Genomic DNA, 24,232 nt, shown 5'->3' with positions numbered 1-24,232 from the left:
ACCATTTATTACTACATCTACAGGAAGTGTTTCATTAGTTACATCTCCAGAAGACAACGGACGACCATCTATGACTTCTACGTGTACAGGTTTAGTTTTTTGTATTAATGATATTCTATGACATCTAGCAAATTCTTCATCTAAAAAACAAGATGAGGCTCCTGAATCTACCAAGGCAGAGGCTTTGTAATTATTAGGTCCTAAACGCACATCTATTATAAAACAAGGAGATGGTTTTGAGGAGAGGATAGGACCTTTATTAGAAGTTGTACAAGATTCCAGCCGCACGGTCCCTATTGTAGCTGGACGTACTCGTTTTCCGACATGTTGTCTTCTTTGACAGCCGTACTCCTCATTTTGTAGTTACGTCGCTTCTTTGGACAATGTTGAGCAGTGTGCTTAGGTTCTCCACAATATAAGCACAATCCTTCTTGTCGACGACGAGACTTTTCTTGCTCAGTAAGAGGTTTGAAACGTACCGCATCAATTTGCATATCCTCTACTTCCAAAGGTATGTGTTGAGGAGACGTCGGTGTTGCCATTGAATTGTAGTAACGTTGAGGCCCACTTGTGCGACTCTCGGATCGAAATTCAAAAAGTCGATTGTCGCACTTCACAGCAAAGTCAATTGCTTGACTCAATGTTTGAGGATCAGGTAAATTAAGCATCAATTTCTTTACCTCATATTGTAATCCGTAGAAAAATTGACTCACAAGTGCGGCATCATCCCACTTGATATCAGTTGCAAGTTGTCGAAATTGCGAAGCATATAATGTTACTGATCGATTGCCTTGTCGCAAAATACGGATCTTGTTGGTTGCAACACGAATTGCATCATGTTCTCCAAACATGGATCGAAACTCCGCCAAAAAAGCCTCCAGATTATCCAATATTGGATCTCGTCGTTCAAGAAAAGATGAAAACCATGACAATGCTGAACCTGAAAGAAGTGTACCAATGAATCTTACTTGTGACCCTGGAGTTGGATAGCTCTGGGGTTGAAGTTCAATCACTAGTTGGACCTGATTGATGAATCCTCGAAACTTGGATCTGGTACCATCAAACTTCTCGGGCAAGGCAACTCTCGGTTCTCTAACACTCGAAGGGTGTTCCATTCTGGGAGAAGGGACATGGTTTGGTGCAGATGTTGAAGTAGCCCCAATCATCTCTATATCTTCACTTCCTACCATTCTTGTTGCTCCTTGTGGTGGTAAATTGAGTTGATGCATCGCAAGCATTAACTCCCTCAATTGTTCTTGCATCTGTGCCATTGCACTCTTCATTTCAACAAGCTCTGCCATAGTAGCACTTAGAAAAGAGAAGATGTCTAACAACGCTCAAAACAAATAGAAGAGAGGAATTGATAACAAAGAAAATACTAAGAACAATATCAGTTTAAAAGAGGGTAATCCGCAACTTCTAATGCGCTTATGTCTTATCAAGAAAAAGGGGTAATCCACTCTTAATCAAGAAAAGACAAAGCTCTGATATTGTAAGTGTACTCTTGTCAATCTGTCAGGGACAAGAACTCGATGAAAGCTAAAGAGTAAGTGAGACTTTTCTCAAAAAGAAATAGGACAAAATAGAAATATGTATATTAAGAAAGAAACTGGAATGGCTATTGCCAAAATACAAGAAAACTAGAGACCCTTGAAACTAGACTAGAAGCAAAAAAGGAGTTGACAAGAGTGAAGAGGGCTTCACTCTTGCCTCTATATATACTATCTAACTAGAAGCCACGTGGCGATGTTCTATAAGACCTCCAATATATGTTGACTTTCTAGGCCACATGCCTTTGCTTGCAAGGCAAGTTTTCTATGGATAGACCACGTAGTTAGCTTGTTCTTTAAGCTTCCAACATGCGTGGCACATGGCTAACTTGTTGACCAAGTTTCTAACCTAAAAGTCAACTATAGACTCCTATAAAGTCAAAGCAGCGTCTATAAAGCTTCTAAGAAGCTTCTCTAGAAGATATTACACAATTAACCTACTTTTACATACTTTTATCTATTCATATAGGTAATTATATGTATGTCCGTGACAGTAGTTTGCAACCTTCAAAATACAAAAATAGAAGTAAGATAATCCACTCACCTCTAAAACAAGATACAAATAATAAATTAGTATTCTTGTTAAACTGTGAAGGACATGAATTTCGAAGAAAAAAAATCCTCAATACACTCTTGTATCACTAAAAGGAATTAGAAAGTCATTCAAAGATGATATAATATTAAACTAGAATGGTTATTGCTAAAAACAAGAAGAATAGAAAGTCTTGAAACAAGACTAAGGACTTAAAAGGCATTGATAAGAATGAGTAAGGCTTTAATCTTGCCTCCATATATACTTTTATCTAAGAGTTATGTGGCAATGTTCTACAAGACTTCCAAAACGTGTTGACAGTGCAAGACATATATCTCAACTTTTGAGGTAAGTTTTCTATATGTGTGCCATATAATTAGCTTATTTTGCAAGCTACTAATACATAGTTAACTTGTTGATCAATTTTCTAATCTATCAATCAACTACAAACATATGTAAAGTCAAAACAACATCTATGAAGCTTCTAGAAAGCTTTTCTAGAAGGTATTATGAAATTTTATCTATTTTTATTTACTTCTATCTAATCATATAGGTATTTATAAGAATACTAATATATATTCATGATATCTTATTATATTATAATTATCAATTTTGATTTATTAATAGCATCTAAGTATCAAGGATATGAATTTTAAAGAAAGAAAATTTATTATAGTCTTATGTCATTGAAAAGATTAAAAAGTCACTCAAAGATGATAATATATTAAACTAGAATGGCTATTGCTAAAGAAGAAAAAACAAAGAAGTCTTAAAATAAAACTAAAGACTAGAAAGGTATTCACAAGAATGAAGAAGGCTTCACTCTTGTCTCCATGTATATTATCTAAATAAGAACTATGTGGTGATGTTTTATAAGATCTCCAACATATGTTGACTTTGCAAGATACATATCTTAACTTATAAGACAAGTTTTGTATATGTGCACCATGTAGTTAGTTTGTTCCAAAAACTATCAACATGTGTGATATGTGGCTAACTTATTGACCAAATTTCTAACCTACCAATCAACTACAAATACATGTATAGTGAAAGTCACTTCTATGAAGTTTCTAGAAAAAAATTCTAAAAAAATATTATGAAATTAATCTACTTCTATTTACTTCTACCTTATTATATAGGCAATTATTGAAGTAAATATGTATATCTATAACATTTAATTTACAAATACCATTAATGTCAATTGAATAGTACAAAGGCTTATTGTATATATTTTATTTGAATATAATATTATTAATATAAATTTAATATTATTTATTGTGCCAATTTTTGAATATGTTGGTGGTTCTTTGAATTTTAGGTTAAAATTATTAACTAAAATAATTTATTTAATTATACTTGGTTTTGTCATGATTTTTTTTTGTAATTAAAAATTGAATTTTATTATAATTTTTCTTTTATAAATCAAAAATATTTTAATTTTTTTCTTTTTTTATATAAATATTGTCAATTTCTATCAACTTTGATAGCTAATATTATTATAAAATTTCAACTTTGCCATCTACAATGCTTTCAATTGATACTATAGTAATAATATTAAATAGATGTTTTTTTATTTGTGATATATATATATATATATATATATATATATATATGATTCTAATCTATCATATTTTGGCTTAAAATAAGTTTTCTTTTCTTTTCTTTTTTTCTTTTCTTACTGCATTATAATATTTATATATTTGAACTATATTATATTATTAATTTTTTTAATAAATAGTTTTTAATTATTAATATTTCTTTTGATGTGTCAATTTATTTACACATTGGACTTTTGTAGCTTATCTTTTTGATTTTTTTATTATTAAGTCATTATTCTATATCATGTGTTTGTTAAAAACTTAACATCTTTGTAGTAGACATTGATTGTTATATTTTTTTCTATCTAGTCAACTATTAATTTTTTTTATTTAAAAAAATCCTTGAATTATTAGTTAAGATATCATTATTGTTTCATTCTATGTTGTCTCTTTATATATAAGAAATGAATAATTTTATATTCTATATCAATAAATTATTTTTTTACGATTTAAAATGTTATTTTGAAATCATGACCTATATTAAAACTTAGTAAGTGAAACATTATCTATTCAATCTAGATATTTCTACTTGTATTCCAATTCCACAAGTTTATTGTAAATTATGTATTATTTCTTCATCTTTCATGTAGTGTTATATTATTCTAATTTTTTTCATATATTAATAAATAATCTAATTCTTATCTCTACTTACAACTAAAATTTGAAATTTCAAAAATTGTATGTTTTAATTTTTATGTTTATTCATTATCTATTATAAAATTTATATCTCTTTTCTTTGTTAATTTTGGATATTATATTCTTATTTTGGAATTTAATTAATTATCTTTGATATGATATTACATCACTAAGTTGAATTAATAAAAAATAATTAAGCACATATAAATCATTAATATGGTTTTCTTTGTTTTTGTTATTAGATTTGACACAACTACTTCTAATCCTTATGTAGCTTTAGAACCAAATAATAGATTAAAATTTTGGTTTAAAGAAATTGATGTATTTTTTGATTTTTTGATGTATTTTTAGATTTTTTCTATAATCAAAATTTAATCCGTATTTCTACAACTTACATGGCATAAAAGAGTATTTATCATAGTATAAAGAGAAAAAATAAGTTCAAACTTATCTTTAGATTATAAATTATATTTTCTATAAAATTCATAAATAATTATATATAAATTTAGGAAATAATTTAAAATTGAATTCAACTAAAAGTAAGACATTTTTATACTTAATAAGATAAAAACCAACCTAAGATATTTGTGGCTTTGTGGATCTTTATTTTGGCATCAACAATTTTTTTATACAACCAACTTATATAAGATTTTGGTACTTCAAGGTCATATAGTCCATATTTTGTAGCATTTATTATTATAGAACTACATATTAATCTTGATAAGAAGTATTAAGTAAAAAATAAAATATATGTAGATTTGATATCTTGTGGTATAGCCTCTTAGAAACTTCATTGATGTCAATTTGACTTTAGATGTGTTTGTAGTTGATTAATACATTGACAACTTATCCAATAAGTTAGCCATGTGTTGCACATGTTGGTGGCTTGTGGTACAAGTTGGTATTGTGGCACACATGTAAGAAACTCATCTAACAAGTTAGACATGTGTCTTAGAGATTGGACATGTATTAGAGGTCCTATAAAATATTGCTATATAGCTCCTAATTAGATAGTATGTATGGAGGCAAGAGTGAAGTCTTCTTCACTCTTGTCAATGTCTTTCTTATTTTTAGTCTTGTTTCAAAGTCTCTAGTCCTTTTATCTTTGACAATAGCTATTCTAGTTTCAATATTATTTTTGAATGAATATCTACTTTTAAAAAATGATACAAGAATGTACTGAGATTTTATTTGTGTTTAATTCATGTCCTTGATATTTATTTATAAAAATAATGGATCTAAAAAATTACTTTAATTTTAAATATGAGATGACAAGAAAAAAGATAAAAAATATAGAAAAAAATAAAAATATTACATTTGCAAAATTTAAAGAAATATCACAAGAAGAATTTTCAAAAATTAAATTGTTGTTAGAAAGCTGAAGTTAAAAAAATTGAATGTTAGAATTGAATTGTCTACGTATTAATATATGGTGACCATACTTCTTCCACTCACTATGTGTATGAGCAATTGACAAGGGGCAGACTCCTCAATCGGCGTGGATGATGGAACCTCACTCGGGATTGTGTAGCGGCTGATTGCCATTAATTAACGGAGAAAGGCGCGGCAGTGATTCCCAAATTTGGATCAGTTGGAAGGTTCGATAGTTGCGGCTTGATCCTGGCACTCGATGTCAGTGGAACGATCTGCATGTGCTCACAGCAAGTGTAATTTTATTGCCTTTACGCGTTGCAGACGATTCAAGGTAGAGCACAACCTTTGAAGTTCGGTCGTTTGCCCAGCGTGCGACTGACAGAAGCTCGTCGTGCATTAATAAAAAAGTGTCCACGACTATCATGAATGACCAGCAGTTCACACCAGTCATAGGAATACGTCGGGCATTGCGCACTGATGAACTGAGCAAGATCTGGTCTAAACAATGTTGCTTTAGATTGTGTCAATTGAAGTTTGCAGGTGGGAGGTGGTCTCGAAGTCCATTACGCTTAGAGACGCTGCCCAGTTTACTCGGGATGTAAGTTGTGGGGAGGCAGGTCTAGGTGACCCTCAAGCAGCTGAAGAGGCTGACGTTGAACAGTGTTGTGTACCGAAATAGAACGAACGAATCGTTTTCACGATTCTTGGGATCTACCATGCGGGTGATTATACTTTTACCACTAATAGCAACGTGCGCTTCAACGAGTTGCTAGCGACTGCGTAGAATCATTACACTCAAGTGCATATTGCTATGTGTTCGCATGTGTTAACTTACCGTTACTGCGTGGGAGAGTCGTGGCTAGTTGCTTCAACTGTCAGGAGTGTCGATTGAATTGCCTCGAACTTAACGCCAGTGTCTTTACTATAAAGATAGTAGCAGATGAGCTAGGACAACTTAACGCCCTTCTTTGTTGTAAACCAGTTTGAAACCTACATTTGCTGGCCCCTACCTGCGAAACCACCAAAAGTACAACACTAACTTCAATTAACTAGCACAGTTCCTAAACCTCAGCTCGTCTTATGACACCCGGTGGTCCTACTTAAGGAAACCATGAAACCATTCATATACCAACAGCATAATTCGAGTTTGTTGCATAGAGCGCTTTATCAATCACTGGGAAGACGGACAGCCTTGCTGCCAGTCGAACCTCAACCGTAATTGAATTAAGCATACTACGTAAATCCTGCCGATATCCTGGTGTCAGTAGTTAAGATCTGAATCTCCACATACAGCATGTTTGATAGCTGCCCATTGACGAGAAGAAGAGGCAGTAGAATCCGAGTGAAGCGCGCAATTGCAAAAAGTGAGGGTGAGAAGAATCGCCAACAAAAGACGCTGCTGCCAGAAGTCTAAAGAAATTTTATGCAAATGGCAGAATACCAGCACCTCAAGCTCAGCTAATTAAAAATTGGTGCGGTTCTCTAAAGCATCTAGAAGAAGCTCGAATTTGGGTATATGTGCCCTTAAAAAGATCCCATTCCCCCGAGCGATATTTTCAAATACCTCGAAGAGTCTGACAAAACGTTCACAACCAATTAACTATTGACGCAGGGATTTGTAATATCAAACCAAGAAGTTGAACACGATATGCTACGGCTGTTACTGGACGAAAACATGAAAATATAATTCAAGAAAAAGTATAATTTGAGAGTGCAATGTCAACGAAAGTAACTCTGAGCTGGAGAGTGTCTGAGTACCTTGCAAGTGCCGCCCTGCCCCCGCTACACGCTTCATATCCTGCGGCGCTAATGGGGAAACGGGAGTATTATCTTTGACCAGACGAGAGCACTGTATAGACTTTGACTGCTGACAATCCACCAAATATACCTCTTGCATCATACGGATCACGGAGTAATCCACCAAATTTCCGGCGTTATTCTTCCATTCCATATTTATTAATATTGGTCAGACTTTGCTGGAGTCTGAGATCCTGTAACTATCACCCAGCCTCATGGCAGTGGCAGTAAATCAGTGTCTTCAACACTTCAAATTCCCAACTTTACTAAAATTGAGACAACGCCGAACTTGAAAGGAATTGTAAATATAAACTCTAATGTAAAGGAAAATCTACAATCATCAGCAGGTAGCGGGTATATACACCGGCAAGTCATTGTTGGAGTCAACATATTGTTCTCGTCAAGATTGACTCTCGTTGAACGGTCAGGTACGTTCAATCTCCAGTACGCGGCAGAAGTGTGTCCACGCAATGCAGTGAAATACGACCCATGTCGCAGGACGACTCATATCGAAGTGCACCGTGCATGACGGACTCTAGTTGTGGCCATGTTGTCGAGGCAGCTGTGAGTAACTCGTCCCGTGCGCAGCTGCTTCAGCAGGAGCTTATTGTGTCAGCCACATTAGGGTCTTTGGGTCTTTCTCTCCTGAAAATGTTAAGAGCTTGAGCGCTTAATTTTTCAGGGGAGACGGGCTCAAGGATCTTGAAGTGGTTGCCTGGGGATGATAATACAGCGCTACATTTACAATATTCAACTTCACTCCACAGTCGCCAGTTGAAGGATGCAAACAAGGTGATGATATTGTTTTTTGAGTTTTCTCGTCCTGATACAATTGAATTCGCACAAGCCGCAAAGGTTCAGCAGAAGTCGTCTAGGATAACTACGTGGGCTTGCTTTTCTCGATCTGCTCGTCAGGTCTATAGCAAACCTGATGACCAGATGTCGTGTGAACCATCATCCTCTTAGAATTTCCCTCTGGACAGCTCAATGTTAGATATGTTGCAAATGTTAACAACAAAATTAGAACATGGGCTGAATATTTCTTGCCTGGACTTCATGCCAGTGTACCCACTTTTATGACATGCAGCAAATTCCAGCCTTCAATGTCCCACTCAGTCTCAGCAACATATGTTTGAGCTTAAATGGCGTTGCACAAAACCAACGCTTAGTTCCTTGTCTTGAATCTCGTCTACAGATTCGAAGGGCAAGCTCAGAAAAGTTAAGACATGAGTCCACGCGCAGGAACTTGCATCCAGTGGTTTCACCGTGAAAGTTCAATCATCAACTAAAGACGTGCTCACGATCCACCAGCTGCAAGAGCACAACGGCTATCACTGAAGCGTTGCATGTCGTCTATAAGACAGAGGCCTTAGCGTCTTTCTCTCCTAAAATAGTAGACCATTTCACCCTCCAAATCTTTCAGGAGAGGGCGACCCAGAGGCCCATGTTTGCTTGACTGAGCGACGCGATGCTCGAAGACCCTAAATGCACATTAGAAATGTAAAACATTCGACGGTCCTATCGAATCGCAAACACGTGTCAAGTATGTTCAAGACGAAGCTTCAGATTTCCCTCTTCTAGAATAGTGAATTTCATTTCGAGTTTCTCTGAAGAAATACACACGAGGCCAAGGAGTACTCAGGGTGGCCGTTGGAAGTATCACACCAATCGGACGAAAAGAATCACACCACTTTTCACTAAAGTTACCTTTTACTGTTTAACTTTTTTTTTGAAGGAGGAGGTTGCCAGTTGGGACATGAACCTCGGAACTTCCACGAGAGGATACACATGTTGAAGGAATCATCCCGATTCACTTCTGGTCATCAGACACTGCAAGGTTGGCGATTTCTTGTTCAGTTCTGGTTTGCATTTTAATTGTAGAGTTGGAGGCAGGTTATTTGGCCCCACGGTCGCGTTTTTGGCCTGCTTTGTTGCAATAGGAACCTTGGCTTGATACGAATGCACAAGACAGAATGGGGTTTTTCAAATACAACAGAACTGTTTGTGAAACTTAGGGCTAATGAATTCTGTGATTCAAAATTAGTGATACTGTTTTAAGTTGTCATTTGTTTGATGAAGTTCAGATTTGGAGTTGGAGGACGACATAGGGCTGCGAGTTTGCGAGGATTGGAGTGAATATCTTATTCATGCACTTGTTGATCTGTTGTGATTCTTAGCGGCATGCAGCTGAACTCTACAGAGGTTTATGGGTCCTGGATTGGGAATATCGATGTTTGGTAGTTGCTTTGTATCAGTCCTCTTTGAGTGTGTCTCGTTCTAGGGCTAGGAGTTAGGACAACTTTTGTGGGGTTTGATCACTAGGGATTTAGAGATTCATTGCGTGGATTCTTCGATTTGTGTTTTCGTGAGACGAACCAGGAGAGTTGCGTGATCAATCAATTTGTGAATGCTAGGTCCTATTCGTCACAGAGACTTGGTACTATAACTTGGAATTCGTTCAGTAGGAGTGAGGTGAGGGAAAGGTTGCTGGAGGTGATGTCAGGGGGTCCCGAGAGTTTGGTGGAGAGGGGAATGGAGAAGGAGCCTCCGACCAAGGCAGGTGCAGGTGAAGCTGTGCTGCTGGGAGCTTTGGCGAAAGGTGTTAATGTAAGAATTTGAACTTAGATGTTGGATGAATCCAATCAGGATTAGAAGCTAATTTTTCTGTCACTGGAATGGTTGTTTTCACCCATATCTGCCTTGAGTGAATCTTCTTTCCTTGATTAAATGAAATCTTTACTATTTAAGGGCAATCAGCTGATAATCTAATTCTCTCGGCAAGAAACTGTGTACTCAAAGCATCGGATTTAAGCCTTCTTTAGGGGGTTTTTGGATGTATTGTGAGAGACAAGAATGGCGTCGCAGTTTTCCTCATTTCGGAAAGTAGAATTAGGGTATGCAGCAAAATATATTGTCACATTTTTATATATGAACACATAACTGCCATGAAAACCCCAGCTAGGGGTAAGAGAGTGTATTCATGGAGGTCACCAGACTGCTTCAAGCGCATCTATGTGCAAGTATTGATCCAATGCATGTAATGTATTACATGTGTAGAGAATTTCGAAGTGTAATTTGGGTTTTGGGAGGGCTGTATCATTCAGGCACCGACATGGACGTTTTTGCGGATAGTCTTGATGTCCCTCTGTGCATCTCTCTTGTGCATGCTTGCGGTAGCGAGCAACATTTCAGGTTTTGGACCGTTATTACATGTGTTTGTGCTCATACTGGTCGCCATCACGCTCTTTCTCCTCCTTAATTGGTAAGATGTCTCTTCTTTGCGTAACATGTCAATACTCGTATAATTTGGTCTTGGTCTTCTTAAATCCAGCAGAGAAGGATACTAGGCGTTTATTATTACTCAAACATCGCCTTGTTGAGGATGATGCACTCAAATATGGAGTCTGGATGTTTAAAGTGAATATTTCTAGTCTAATAACTTTATCTAATGTGGAATTGTTTTTCTCTAGATCTTCCTGTTTATATCTTCACGAGGATCTGTACCTGAACTTGCCAAGAGTTATGTTATAATGAGGTATTTGAAGTGTGAATGTTCAGGTTCATATCAGAGATAGGTATAGTTCCTGTTGAGGAGCAAATGGCAGAACTAAACTTGACTGATTCTGACATTGGTCATTCCGATGCACATCTGGATTAAGAAGGCACTTTGAGAAAAGAAGACCATAGGTTACAGTGTACAGTATCAGACAAATTGAGTGGAGATGCCAAGATGCCAAGATTTAGTCGTCCCATAATCCTGTTTAAATATTAATTGACCCTTGGGCTTTCTCCTTCTAGAACCGGGAACATTAATGGAATACGGTGGGAGGTGGAAGTAAATGACTAACCATGTCAGTATTTCAGTCGATATGAGTAAATCATTGCACTTGAGCAGCATTCCGAACTTTAAGTGTACTCTTGCTATAGCTCCCGGCCTCATTTATCATAGCGTGTTGATAACCTGTTGTCGGCGTATATTTTCATCATGGTTCTTGTCTTCGAGTCTAAGAATTACAGATCAACCATTCCGAGAACGCAATCTTTCTCATCTGTACTTGTCCATTAAGCTTCGATACAATGTAATAGCGTCAAACCTATAGCATCCTTGTTGTCGCAGACTGTCTTAACCAGCAACTTATTCTAGACGCACACCACCGATGTTGGTGACTAATAAGTCTTGCACCGGTCTAGGAATTTTGATCTTGGTGCATAACAAAAAGTGCAAGCTGAGTCTGCAGCAAATGTCTGATTTTGTCGAAATATCTGCAACGAAGAAACTCCACTAGCTGCAAAAAGGAGAATTACTTGTGCCGAGGTTAAAAAACTGCTCGTCAACTCAGGTGTTGGAGAAGGGAGTTGTGGATTCATGGATATGCTGCCTGTCGTATAACAAAGTGAGTCCAGCCATGTATCCCTGAGTTTGGTAACGTAGTCTATTCATAAAAAGGTGCATCAAGTAATAAGAGCAGGCATCATCGAAGTTTATGCTTGTGAAGACTTCAGTGTACAAACAAGGTGTTTTTCTTTTTGTTTTGTTTAGTTTTTGTATTTTTTTTTTGGCTTTTTTAGCCATAATTCCTCAAGTAGATAAAAGCATAATGCAAGAAATGGACAATCTCTTAACTGAGCTTGTCACTCTATATTTTGTGGAGTTCATTAATGGTTGGGATGGAATGAGACTTTAAAGTGGGTTTAGGTAAGAATAATAGGGGGTTTCAAACATAACACTTTTGCAATATCAAATAACTAGGATTCAACACTTAATATTTCCAAGATCACTTGAAATATCAAATTCATAATACCACCATTCAAACTTTATTATCCCTTGATATTTTGGTAACATATTAAGTGATATCAAGTTGATCTAATATGTCTACTTAATATTCTACATCCATTATTTTCAAACATTTTTTCTATTCTTTATGCCTCCAAAGAAGTTCCCAAGCACTATAGATAGTGGTAGAGGTCATTTGGGATAAATAAATATGCTACAATTGTATGCTCATTGGAAGACCTAACAAATTTCTAAAAGGTACACAATTCCAACAAGATAGAGATATGCACAAAGCAAACAATCAAGATTAGAGCTTTGTTGGAATTGGTTGTCTAAGTGAACAAGGCATCAAAGGACAAGTTCAACCTCTTTGTGGCCAACATGCTAGGTTGACTATGTACTTTCGAAGAATTTTTTTATGGCTGCATATGATTGGTCAATTAGTACCAACATTGGTTTAATAAGAAGGATCAAAAGTAGGGTAGACACATAGTGGCCATGAAGTTGGAGGACACATGTTCATTCTTTGAAAGGATGCATGTTTTGTACAATGCAAGACCAAATGTGATTTTTCTTTGCAACACGGACTCTATTGCAATAACAAATACAATTTTGTCAATGCCATTTTAGGACTCCACAACAAAATCAATGACCAATTCACCATTTTTGTTGCTCAATTTGAATTTACTTCTTGAGAAATTGCTACCCAAGGATATTTGGAAGGCTTGACCATAAGACAAACTTAATGAACCAAAGAAGGTGTCTTAGAAAGAGCATAATTTCTTATTTTCTTCTATTTTTCTTTGGTTTCTATTCTTGTTGCTAATATTATCCTTTATAAGACATTCATTGCTTGGCAACACTGCCATTTTCACCGAAAAAAAAAAAAAAAAAAAAAAAAAAAAAAGACTCAAAAACTTGTTTTAAAGTCCAAAAAAAATCTCTAAAGCAATGCCATATAATAGCCAATGTGTTTGTGGAGTTATCATGACAAAAAATTGCCGTAATGATAGAGCACTTGGCTTTAATAAAGTAAAGTAATGAAAGAATTGAGGCTTGTTTATAAAGGAATTGGAAATGAAGGAGAGACTAAAGAAGAATAAGATGGTGTATGAAAGAAAAAAATTGAATGTAGAATAGGAAGAAAGAGCAGAACTTGATGAGTTTTGTCATGTATACTTGTTGTATAGGTTGTGGCTTCTAGAAACCAAGGCTCAATATATATATTTCAAAGATAATATATATATATATATATATATATATATGAAGGCTCAATATCATGGGGACGTATATCTTATTTCTATACAAGCATTCATCTATCCTATAGTAATGTTTGATTCAATACAAGCATTCATTTATGCTATAGTAATGTTTCTATAGAAGAATAATTTCAAGTTGTGAATCTATTTTTTTAAAGAAGTTCCTAATCTTGGTACTTTTTCTTAACTTGTGAATATTGTGTCTGAAAAATTGCATATTCATTAAAGCCAATATAATGTAGTATATAATCATTCTTGTTAGATACATGATATGGTAGTAAGAGCTTTGTATTCTTCTTCTTCTAGGCTATTAGTTTTGCAACTTAGGACTTGTTCTATTTGTAAAGAGAGTGGATTTGGCTTCTTCTATTTAAGTCTCTTTGATGAAGGATCGCCGCCAAATTCTCTTGTGTCTAGTAGTTCATATATGGATTAAGCTGCTTAGATTGAAAGAAGATGGATTGTTTCTAGGAACTCCGTAGAAATAAAGTTGTAAGAAGTTGGGACTAGCCAAATCTAAAGATGTCTATCTCATTTCTAAAGGTTGATGTCTAAGAGAGGATGGGAGGAGAGAGGAGGGGGCTTATATAAATACTATGCAAATATAGTGGACAATTTTGTCTTTACCTTGTTTCTATTTGTAATCCCATACTATGTCTTTCCATCTCTAAAAGGGATTCTTGTTGTTGTAGGTGTTCACAATAACCTCAAGGAAGGCTTCTACTATTTCATTGAAAAGGAGTATTTGGGCCTTGCTTGAATGACCATGCAATTTGTTTCTTTGAATATGGTAACCTAGTGGTATGCCATAGATTGTCTATTAATCATGCTAAGCTATGCTAGCATGTTATAATAATATGGACTTTCCATATTGAGTAATATCAAGAATACTTTGCATTTATAAGTTTGGACATTGATGGCTAGTATTAAGAAAATCACATGTAAAAAAGAGTCTAATATCATTAAAGTACAATGCCCTTTCTTGTTACTATTTGGATTTGTGGAGCTTAGCCCAAGGCTTTTTGGTTGATTTTGTATGTTCCTCGCTAATCTCTTCTACCATATGAATTGAAAATTTGACATGTTATTTGACAAAGTGGTAGAGTCCTTGATTATTGCTTGTTCTGCTATTGGTTGTGCTATTTCTAGAAAGACTTTATTTTGTGAAAGTAATCAATAAAGAGATGATGTTTCATTGGCCAATATAGTGATTGAAGACTACTCCTTGCTCTTTGTATGGTTTGGTGTGCATGGTGTTTCTTCTATAGCTAGAATAGTGTTATTGATAGTATAGCATAGTATACTATATGTTCTTATGGTGGTAAGGCTCCATCTTGTCTAATTATTGACTTTAGCTTAGAAAATAGTAGCATGGAGGAGATTGTCTCCAGCCTCTTACTTGGCTTGTTTCATGAGTGGCCACGTGGTGGAGTAATTAAGTTATATAGTTAAATTATAATAGTTATTCTATTACTAGAAGAAGGAGAGAAGATTTATATTTTGATGGAGTGTGATGAGGATTATATGCTCGATTATTCCATCCTTGTACTTATTGATGGACTTATTAATGTCCAGATTGGCCATGTATTAGTTGACTTTGTGGTGGTTTGAATTGTTGTCACTATCCTGTGCTCCTTTGTATTGTTTGTTGAAAGTAGGGCCTTTTGCATTCTATGGATATGTGGCCTATGCCTTTGTACTTCATGCATTAATTGGGATGTCTAGGGACAATAACTTTGTAGTTGAATATAGTATTTGGATTGGACCTAGAAGATCAATCATGTCTAGCACCTTGAAAATGTCATTGATAATTATCTTAATCCTAAGGCTTGCAATCTTACATGCATAGAAGGACTCTTCCTTGATAAACAATACTTTGTCGTGCCTAGATACCATAAACTTTAGGCACTATTCATGTCTAAGATATTGGCTTAATTCTAGGAACTGAACCCACACCATGTAGTTCAGGAATTTGTAGGATTTTGGATTGGTTGCCAAAAAGTGTGGGTTCCATATGGTAAAAGGAATCTCTCTTCCCTCAAATCTATGGGTCGATCGGAGGGCCTGTTGTATCCTTTCTAGGGAGGTGAAAGTAATTTCCAAAAAGCCTCTTCCTATGAAGGAGCAAGAGCACCTAAAACCCTTGGCTATTGACTTTAGTGCCTCATGTTCATGCAAAAATGGTCATTGCACTTTGGTTGTATGAGGCAAGGGTGTACTCAAGCCCTAGTTCTGTAAACTAGATATTCGTAACCAGTTGCTAATACTACATTAAGCGAAGATTAGAGCCCTGCTAAACCAAACCTATTCGAAATTGTGTCGCCGCCATCGCTTCCACTCTACCTCCGCAGCTCCTTTGCTCTCGCTCTTCTTAACCCTCCTAACCATCTAGTCTATAATGGATGCGGACGACTTCCTAATCCACCACCCCCGATGCACCGCACGCACACATCGCACTACAAGTCCAGCCCACCGACCGTGCCCCCCGCACGACTCGCCACACCTCATACAATGAAACATAGCAGAACAAGAACCTACAAGACAGGATCCTTGTGAGAAGTTGAGAACTCCTCTATCACACTTAAACAGAATTCGGTTCCAAAATTAGTAGGGGCCTGCATGCACTGAAAATTAATAGAAGAGCTAGGAGCTTTGACCCCACCCGAAAGTCTTCAATATACATGATTCAAGTGTATGACTGGAGCTAAGCAATAATTGGACCATACTGTCCATTGCAAAACAGCATAAATACCAGACACCTCTCATATCTAGAGAAATAAGAGAAAATATTGCTCCTCACTCGTACTGCCTATTTGCACTAGACAATCATCTTACTAATCCTGGGATGGGTGCAAATAGAAAAAAAAAAAAAAAAAAAAAAAAAAAAAACTTTTGGTGTTTTCAGAGGTTAAATGAACATTTAGTTTGATTGAGAGCGTTTGCGATTTGTGACCATTCGATTTGGGGACGAGCCGTAAGAGCAACTGTCCCTGATTCGTCTAGAATGGATCCAGTTTTATGGCTTCAACAATTTCACTGGTGTTATATCATCAACATCAATTGAAGTTTTTTTTGCCACAAAAAAACACATAAAAACCAAAAATTGTAATCAACATATGCTGCCATGGGAGAAGTGGATTAAGGTTAACAATAATTCAGATAGTGAGATTCCTGAGTGATTTGCTAGTATCACTCAGGTGTCTGCAAACCAAAACTATCAGCGATCTCCAACCAAAGGATCTCAAGGCTTAAGCACCCGGCCTAAGCTTACATTGTAACACACTGCTTGATCATAAACTATCGCAGCACTTTCGATATTGTGACCCGCACTAGAAACAGACATTCCGATTCTTCACGCTGTAGCAGAAACAGAAAAATTCGGCACACTGTGCAAGAGAAGCAGTAGAAAACAAGTTGAAGGTGTGTAATGACTTATTAAACGAACTCCAACTAACTCTGAGGCAACTCACCACATTCTTCGGCGCTTGCCAGGCATTCCACGCATGTCTCTCATCGTCACAAGCTTCAGCAATATAGCTTTACTCTCCCTGTTTCTCGAAATCCGCCTCAATGAGAGCACTCCGCTTGTATCCAGGTTCATAGTTCTCAGCTGCCTGACAAGTACATCCGTAGCGCCCTAACCCTAATTCCACGAACACTTTGTCCCTCGAACATCCTGATCTCCTCTCCACCCGCAGCTCAATTTTTCTGTACCATTGAACAAACCATCCCCCTTCCTGTCTGAAACGCCAATGGCAACTCAAGCAGCTGGAAACTGCCATCAAATCCTTTATCAAACCCCTCTAACGCTACGATTCCGAACTACCATCATCCATCACCCAACTACCATCATCAACATAATAACCTGCAGTAACACTTTCGCCTCGCTCCCGGACTTCTAAATCCCAACGTTGCTGTCATACGAAAACTACAGTGGACCTCGAAAGCCACCCTGGAACACATTTCAACAGCGTACGAGGTTCTATTCCACACCACTTTGGTCGACTATCTTCTTCCTCTTCTTCTACTATCTCTTCTTCTGGAAGGAGGTTTATCCTTCGTCCTCATAGTCACTCTTGCAGACAGCAATTACTACCCAATGCTCATTGTTATCCCTACACTCGGCATTTTGTGTGAAGGCGGGTATTCTGTGGCGGACCTCAATCTAAACCAAGAGGACGAACGACAAGATTGGTCTGTTTGAGGATTCAAGTCAATTGCTGATGCAATCAGGATCTCCTCCTCCTCAATGAATCGTTATCTTACGAGTGGAAAATCACCACCGCAGTGGCTGTAAAACGAGGCTTACGATTCTAAACGACCACACGTTGAGCTGCAGGGATGGATTGTCAAACTCTACGTTAGCTTCAGAGCAGGACAAGTGTGTGCTGGTGATGGTTGTATGTGGACGAATCTGTGAATAGCGCTGGGGAAGGGACGCTGCGTAACTGACAAACGGTCCTTTTGATTGATGGCACTCCCTGCCCGCCGTTGAAACCCCAACGAGCGTCTTCCAACTCTCCCTTCTGCTTCATGCCGTTTCCTTCAAACTGCAGCAACAGTGGCCATCAATTCTAAAGCTCTGTGATCACATGCTGCAACAATGGCTAGGTGGATGTCATTGCATACACGGGGCCGTTATAAGATGTACTACACTAGCCGGTGCAGACAAACCTTGCCGTAACCACAGCTGCAATGTGATTCTGAAGTGGCCCCGTAAAAGCAGATCAATAAGAGGAATTTTCCTTTGCGAGTACTAACTTCGTGGGGATTCGTGCCTTCAACTTTGAATCACGAATCGTGATTTCTAGGTTATAGTGTAGCAATGCTGACAGATTTGTAGAGGATACACTCCATTCTCGCAATGTGAGAGTGCGAGAAGGATGTTAGTTCAGATATGAGTTTCATAGACATTATTGAAAGGAGTTGGAGTGTGCGTAGCAACTGGTGAAGAGGTTTAACATGACTGGCGCTGGCTGTGAATAGGGTAGAGGAGCTGGCCAAAATACGTCGTAGATGTAATCGAGATCAAATTGTAGCAATATTGACTTCATTGATCGACTCTACGCGATAGTCATGAAGATTCTAACACCTGCCCACGGCGGCGGCGGCGGCGGCGACCTGAGATGTAGGAAGCTTGCAATGACCGTCCTATTTAGCATTTTCATATTCTTCCAAGAAAGGGAAACCGAGGCGAGAATTGAACCACAAGAGCAGGGTTTCACTTACCGGAATCTGTTGCAAGCAAATCCCGCCACTGATATACCTTCATCTGGGCGTTCCATGACATTGCGCCAAATCGTAGTGGATGCTAACGGATTAGGCGATTTCTTGAGTGTGCAAGCTGCTGTGGACGCGGTTCCTGCAGAAAACCCGCTTCGAGTTGTCATTCGAATTAATGCAGGCAACTATGAGTAAGACATTTAAACTCTAAACCACCAATGTAAAGGTTGCGAGAATTCGAAAGAGGCGAGCCTCTACGACGCCGGCGCCAATGTTTGGTGAGCTGCAATAACGTGGGTTGATACTCAGCTGTCTTCCGATGTTCTTATAAATTGCAACAGGGAAAAGGTACAGGTGCCGAGAACGCTGCCATATCTTACGTTCCAAGGAGCAGGCGCAGCCACAACCTCAATCTCCTGGAACAACATTGCAAGTGACGTTGGCCCTGACGGCAAACAGCTCGGATCATTCAACAGTGCTACCGTCATGGTGTTCGCCTCCAACTTCATCGCCAGAGACATTTCTTTCAGGGTGATTGAAAAAACCTCTTCTTCCTCTCGCACTCTTTACCTCCTTGACCACAGCCCACTCGGACTTCCAATCACATCTCACTCACTCCTTCACATACATAAACACCCACCCACTTCTCACAGAGCTGCTGCAATTATATGTGGAACACTGCCGAGGTGCCGCCACCCGGCACAACTGCGCTTTCTACGGCGGTCAAGACACACTTTGCGATGACACAGGACGCCATTACTTCAAAAACTGCTATGTCCAAGGCTCCATAGATTTCGTCTTCGGCAACGGTCATTCCATGTACACGGTACAAGACTCCATCGCCACCTCCACTCCTAACTCATCAATCCAGTTCACTATCTCACGTTTAACCCGCCCCCCTTTATCGAGCATTCACTGTGAGTATGTAACCAGGGATCCACTTTTCATTCTATTGCGACCAGCACCGGGTCTATTGCGGCCCAGGACAGGGACAATCCCGACGACACCAGCGGCTTCTCCTTTGTGGGATGCCAAATCACAGGTACCGGGAGCAACTACCTGGGGAGAGCCATGGGGAAGTACTCTTGTATCGTGTACTCTGAATGCTATATAGAAGACATCATTCTGCCGCAACTGTGGGACACGGACTGGAACCACGACGGCAAAAATCGAGACCAGTGAGTAGTAACAGCCCCCCAACAATCCTTTGTCTCTCTCTCCCATCGAATTCTTCCTGCTTAACTATTGCGACATTCTTCCAGGCTGCAGGTTTCGGTGTTTGATGAACTGGTGGTGGTTGTGGTGATTCATTCACAGGACGGTGACTTATGGAATATATGAATGCTGGGGCCCTGGAGTTGCGACGTCGGGACAAGCGTGGGGGAACACCATGACCCAAGTCGAAGCCATAGCCTTCACGTCGCTAGAATTCATTGATGGTCAAGAGTGGCTCCTCGAGTATTAAGAAGCCTCGCGCGCCGACACCGCCGCCTAGTCGCCATACCGGCCCCGCTAAGTTTCTTGGTATCTATACCGTGGCCTGTATAAAGCCCGCCAAATTTGAGAGGTCTTTGGACCCCCCCACATTTACACATGCCCAAGGAAAGAATTTGATGGAGACCTCCAATTGCAATCACCATAGTGTGCCGTTTTTTTTTTCTTTTCTTTTTTTTTTTTCTTATTACATATTATTGGCATCGCCTATTAAATTATAATTATTTTTAGAGGCTATTGTGAGATGATATTTTTGATTTTAACTAACTAAGAAAAGAAATATTTTTGAAGCCTTTTTGTAGCTTTAAAAAAGGTGATGCTAGAATTAGGTGTTGGAATGAGTTTGGTATTTTAGATAACAATAAAACTTCAATTTTGAACGGAGAATTATTTTGTATTGATCACTGTTTGTGAATCACCATCAAACAGGCAGTTTTGGTTCTATTTGAAAATTTCTTATTTAATAAAAACAAAATAAAACATTTAGTGGTTGTGTATATAAAATTTATTTATTATGATTAATTTTAAATTCTGTTTTACCTCCTAATTTCTTATTTAATCTGCTAACAGCACTACTTTTTTTACTTCTAAGATGACATGATTACTTTAGTTATTATAAAAATAATTCCTAAAAATATTTAAAATGTTCAAATGGTTGTTGAATTTTGAAGAATTCGATTGATTGGTATATTTTATTTTATATTTTATTTTAGAAAAATAAATTCAAAAACAAAAAATATGTCAAATTTCTATTTTGAAGTTAATCAAGCTAATGATATTCTTGAAAAATGTTTATGCATATGCTTTTTTAATTATTTGCATTAATCTAATTCAATAAATTATTCTTTTCTTTTTCTTTTTCTTTTTCTTTTTTTTTTGTATTTTACAAGAGTTGTAATATTGTATACTTTATTTTATATTGTCTTTCAACTTTATTGTTGTTACGTTGTGAATGGGTTTTTTTAATTTTTTAATTTTTTTTTTATCTATTTGATCTCTGATAATCAGATATGAGTGCTGTAAGAAGAAATATTCTATACACAGAGAGCATCTAAACATTTTAACCATGAGAATTACTTGTTTTTAAAAAATCAATGTGGTTTGTGTAGATCATTTGCTAAAAAACACTCTGAACATGTTTAAATCTTTCCTAAGGTTTTCATATTGTGCTAATTTTGGCTTTAATAGTAAAAATAGAAGATGACACAAAATAAGAATTGCACAAATCAAAAGAAAATTAGTGTTTGCAACACACTAACTTTATTCATCACTACAACAAGAAATTAATTTAATCATCATTCTAAAAGGTCGGTGGTAGTTGTACCTTGAAAATCTATACTGTTGTCAAAAATCTTAACTGTTGAAAGTAATTAGGTCTTATATGATTTATTGAAAAACTAAAAACTGATCATCTTAAATGATTTTAGTTTAGAATATTTATCAATCAAGTACAGTTAAATATTCAACTTCAATATCAGAACTGTTTTTATATTATGGCACGAACAGGAAATTCCATCAATTAAAGCATGTATACTACTTTCAAGAATAAACATTAATCAGTTTATACCCATATATCTAAGCAAACTATGTATGTATGTATGTATGTATGTATAAATATACATGAATATATACATATATATAGTACTCAAGATTTTCTTAACAAGTTTGATTCTTTTAATGGAAATTTTAAAAATAAGTTAAATACATGATAAATTTTTCCTTCTGCAGTTTGAAGTTTTTTATTACTTCATTGTGTTATTTGCATTCAAAAATGCTTTTACTACATTCACATACATGATCAAGCCCTTCTAATGTAGGACTGTGGGAACTTTGTCCTACATTGTGCAATGTCGGACACAACTTGTTCTATATGTCTTATATTAGACTTAATATAAGACACAAATAATTGTGAATGTGAATGTGAATGTGAAAAGAGGTTCTCAAGAAGGGCAGCTTTGCATTTAAAACTACTTTCTAATGTCTCAAAATTGCCGTCTTGTAACCACAAGTTTAAAAAATGTTCTCCTATTCTCTTAATACATGATATAACTTTTGATGATTTCATGGCTAATGTCCTAAATTAAAAAAAATATATCAACCTTCATTGGAAGAAGATGTACATGATGAATTAGTTACTTTTTTATTGTAATCAAAATTTGGTAAACTTAGAATTATTTGTTTAGATTAAATTTTGATACATTTTCAACATAAGAAGACTTTTCCAATGTCAGATTTCATCTTCACTGTCAAAAGAACTACATTTTTCTCATTACAAAGACAACAATACTTAGATACCAAAGCATTTGATATTTATTTTTTTACCGTCCAGTTAGTACATTCTAATACATTCTAATACATTCACTTACTTAATTAGTTCTGTCATTTGTGTATTTTTCACATGTATATATATATATATATATATATATATATACATTTATATTACAAACCTATTTGACAACTATATCATGGGGATGTATATCTTATAAAATTCCAAGAATGATACAATGCATTTCTTATAAAATTGTTAATCTTAAAAAATTATCAATCTTAAAGCCTTTCTTGCATAGAACTCAAAATTTAGAAAAAAATAAAATAAAATCCATATGATTCAATTACAAAACTAACTTATTTGATTCAAAAAGAGACTATGCCCTTTGTCATTTGGTGAGTCTTGAAAAATTGGTATTCTATTTTGCTAAAGCTGAATACTTGAAGAATACAATTTGACCAAGATAAATAAATGCTTGGAATCTAATCTTGACAAACTTTGTAAAACCTCATTGATCCTCCATAAGATAAAGTTATTGATAAAAGTTGCAAATCTTGTTGTGAAGAAGTATTACTATTCCTTGAATCCTCTTATAATATAAACACCTTGACCAATGACAAAGTAACTTGGTCCCATGAAGAATTCACTTTGATCAAAGACAATGGAACACGTCTCCATGATATAGTTGCTTCAATTGAAGGTTGGTGATTGTATTCATATTTCATTACAATATCTTGTATTTTTTTATTGCTCTTGCTCTTTGTGAATGGATCACAATGCCTTTAGAATCCATAATATAGGAGAAAATACTTAGAGACAATGTGTTACGAATTCAAGAAATTATAACAAATAGAAGCCGCAAGATTATTAAAATTAAGTCCACCTATACCAAAAGTCAATGATAAATTAGATAGTTACTATTATAATTAAATTAAATAAATAAAATTAAGAATAATATCTCATTATTGATAAATCCTTGACAAATCCTCTAAGGTGCTCTACAACTTCCATTTTTAGTAATCAATGTAATATCATTTATAATACAATGAAGAAAAGAGGAAGGAGAGATGTTAATAAAATTTCCTAAACACCTCATGTAAATGACACCTCACAACACTTTCCATTTGGTCCCATCCATGACACTTCTCCCATATCAAAATCATATATAATAAATCACTTTTTTATAGTACTTACCTCATATTCTTTTATATATTAAATAAATCAAATATAGAATATTAGTATAGAGATTCTTACTCAATAATATAGATATGTATGCTACATAAGACATAATAGCTGTATAAGAAGAGCTGAGCTTTCCTTGCTAATTTTATATTATTTTATATTTTAATTTATAAATTAATTTTTTTTATATAATTTTGGAAGCCTTGAATCTAAGGTTTTGGAGACCGTAGTTCAATAATGCATTTTACAACAATACAAAGAAAAAAAAAGTTGCAACAAGATGTAAAATTATTATTTTTATTTTTACTTGTACATTATACAAAGAATATCATGTTTAGACAAACTAAATCTTAATGGTTGAAAATGTTATAGCAAATCTAGTTGCAATCTTTTAGTCTAAATCATACATTAGTAAAACATCCAATGCATAATTGTATGCCACAACTTTGTTTCAAATAATTTTTCTAAAGAGAATTGCCTATCTTGATGCGGTAACAAAATTCTCTGATGGCTTTTGCCTAATCTTATTTTTTTTATATATAGT

The 24,232-nt window shown here is 36.0% G+C and overlaps 2 protein-coding genes and 2 long non-coding RNA genes across 5 annotated transcripts in view; 2 read left to right on the top strand and 2 right to left on the bottom strand.

Moving 5' to 3' along the window:
- The window catches only part of LOC149988406 (uncharacterized), an 86,783-nt gene extending 73,611 nt beyond the window's left edge, over positions 1 to 13,172 (bottom strand). The window contains exon 1 of the long non-coding RNA XR_016504339.1: positions 13,137 to 13,172. This is a non-coding gene — a long non-coding RNA (uncharacterized LOC149988406). The remainder of the gene's footprint in view (positions 1 to 13,136) is intronic.
- On the top strand, positions 8,208 to 11,397 carry LOC112285277 (uncharacterized). Of its 2 annotated transcripts, XM_090252264.1 has the most exons (6): positions 8,208 to 8,279; positions 8,551 to 9,030; positions 9,223 to 9,324; positions 9,572 to 10,094; positions 10,592 to 10,749; positions 11,046 to 11,397. In XM_090252264.1, the coding sequence occupies exons 4-6, from the start codon at positions 9,984 to 9,986 to the stop codon at positions 11,143 to 11,145; spliced, it is 369 nt and encodes a 122-aa protein (XP_090108390.1). In that variant the 5' UTR covers positions 8,208 to 8,279; positions 8,551 to 9,030; positions 9,223 to 9,324; positions 9,572 to 9,983; the 3' UTR covers positions 11,146 to 11,397. The 2 variants fall into 2 exon arrangements, with proteins under 2 accessions (XP_090108390.1, XP_024381719.1); XM_024525951.3 differs by lacking the exon at positions 8,208 to 8,279 and having other exon boundaries at positions 8,389 to 9,030.
- Positions 13,173 to 15,310: 2,138 nt separating the features above from the next.
- On the bottom strand, positions 15,311 to 18,034 carry LOC149988405 (uncharacterized). The gene is made up of 2 exons (XR_016504338.1): positions 16,991 to 18,034; positions 15,311 to 16,054 (listed from the first exon to the last, which is right to left on the bottom strand). It is a non-coding gene; the product is annotated as an uncharacterized LOC149988405 (long non-coding RNA).
- Positions 18,035 to 18,154: 120 nt separating this feature from the next.
- LOC112285943 (putative pectinesterase 68) lies at positions 18,155 to 20,741 on the top strand. Its single transcript, XM_073535645.2, has 5 exons — positions 18,155 to 18,934; positions 19,085 to 19,274; positions 19,399 to 19,569; positions 19,677 to 19,921; positions 20,061 to 20,741. The coding sequence occupies exons 1-5, from the start codon at positions 18,597 to 18,599 to the stop codon at positions 20,206 to 20,208; spliced, it is 1,092 nt and encodes a 363-aa protein (XP_073391746.1). The 5' UTR covers positions 18,155 to 18,596; the 3' UTR covers positions 20,209 to 20,741.
- Positions 20,742 to 24,232: the final 3,491 nt, after the last annotated feature.

The sequence above is a fragment of the Physcomitrium patens genome, chromosome 8 (genome assembly GCF_059467195.1).
Source record: "Physcomitrium patens ecotype Gransden chromosome 8, ASM5946719v1, whole genome shotgun sequence".
Lineage (NCBI taxonomy): Eukaryota > Viridiplantae > Streptophyta > Bryopsida > Funariales > Funariaceae > Physcomitrium > Physcomitrium patens.
The sequence above is the reverse complement of the archived record's forward strand: the minus strand, read 5'-3'. Positions and strand labels throughout refer to the sequence as shown.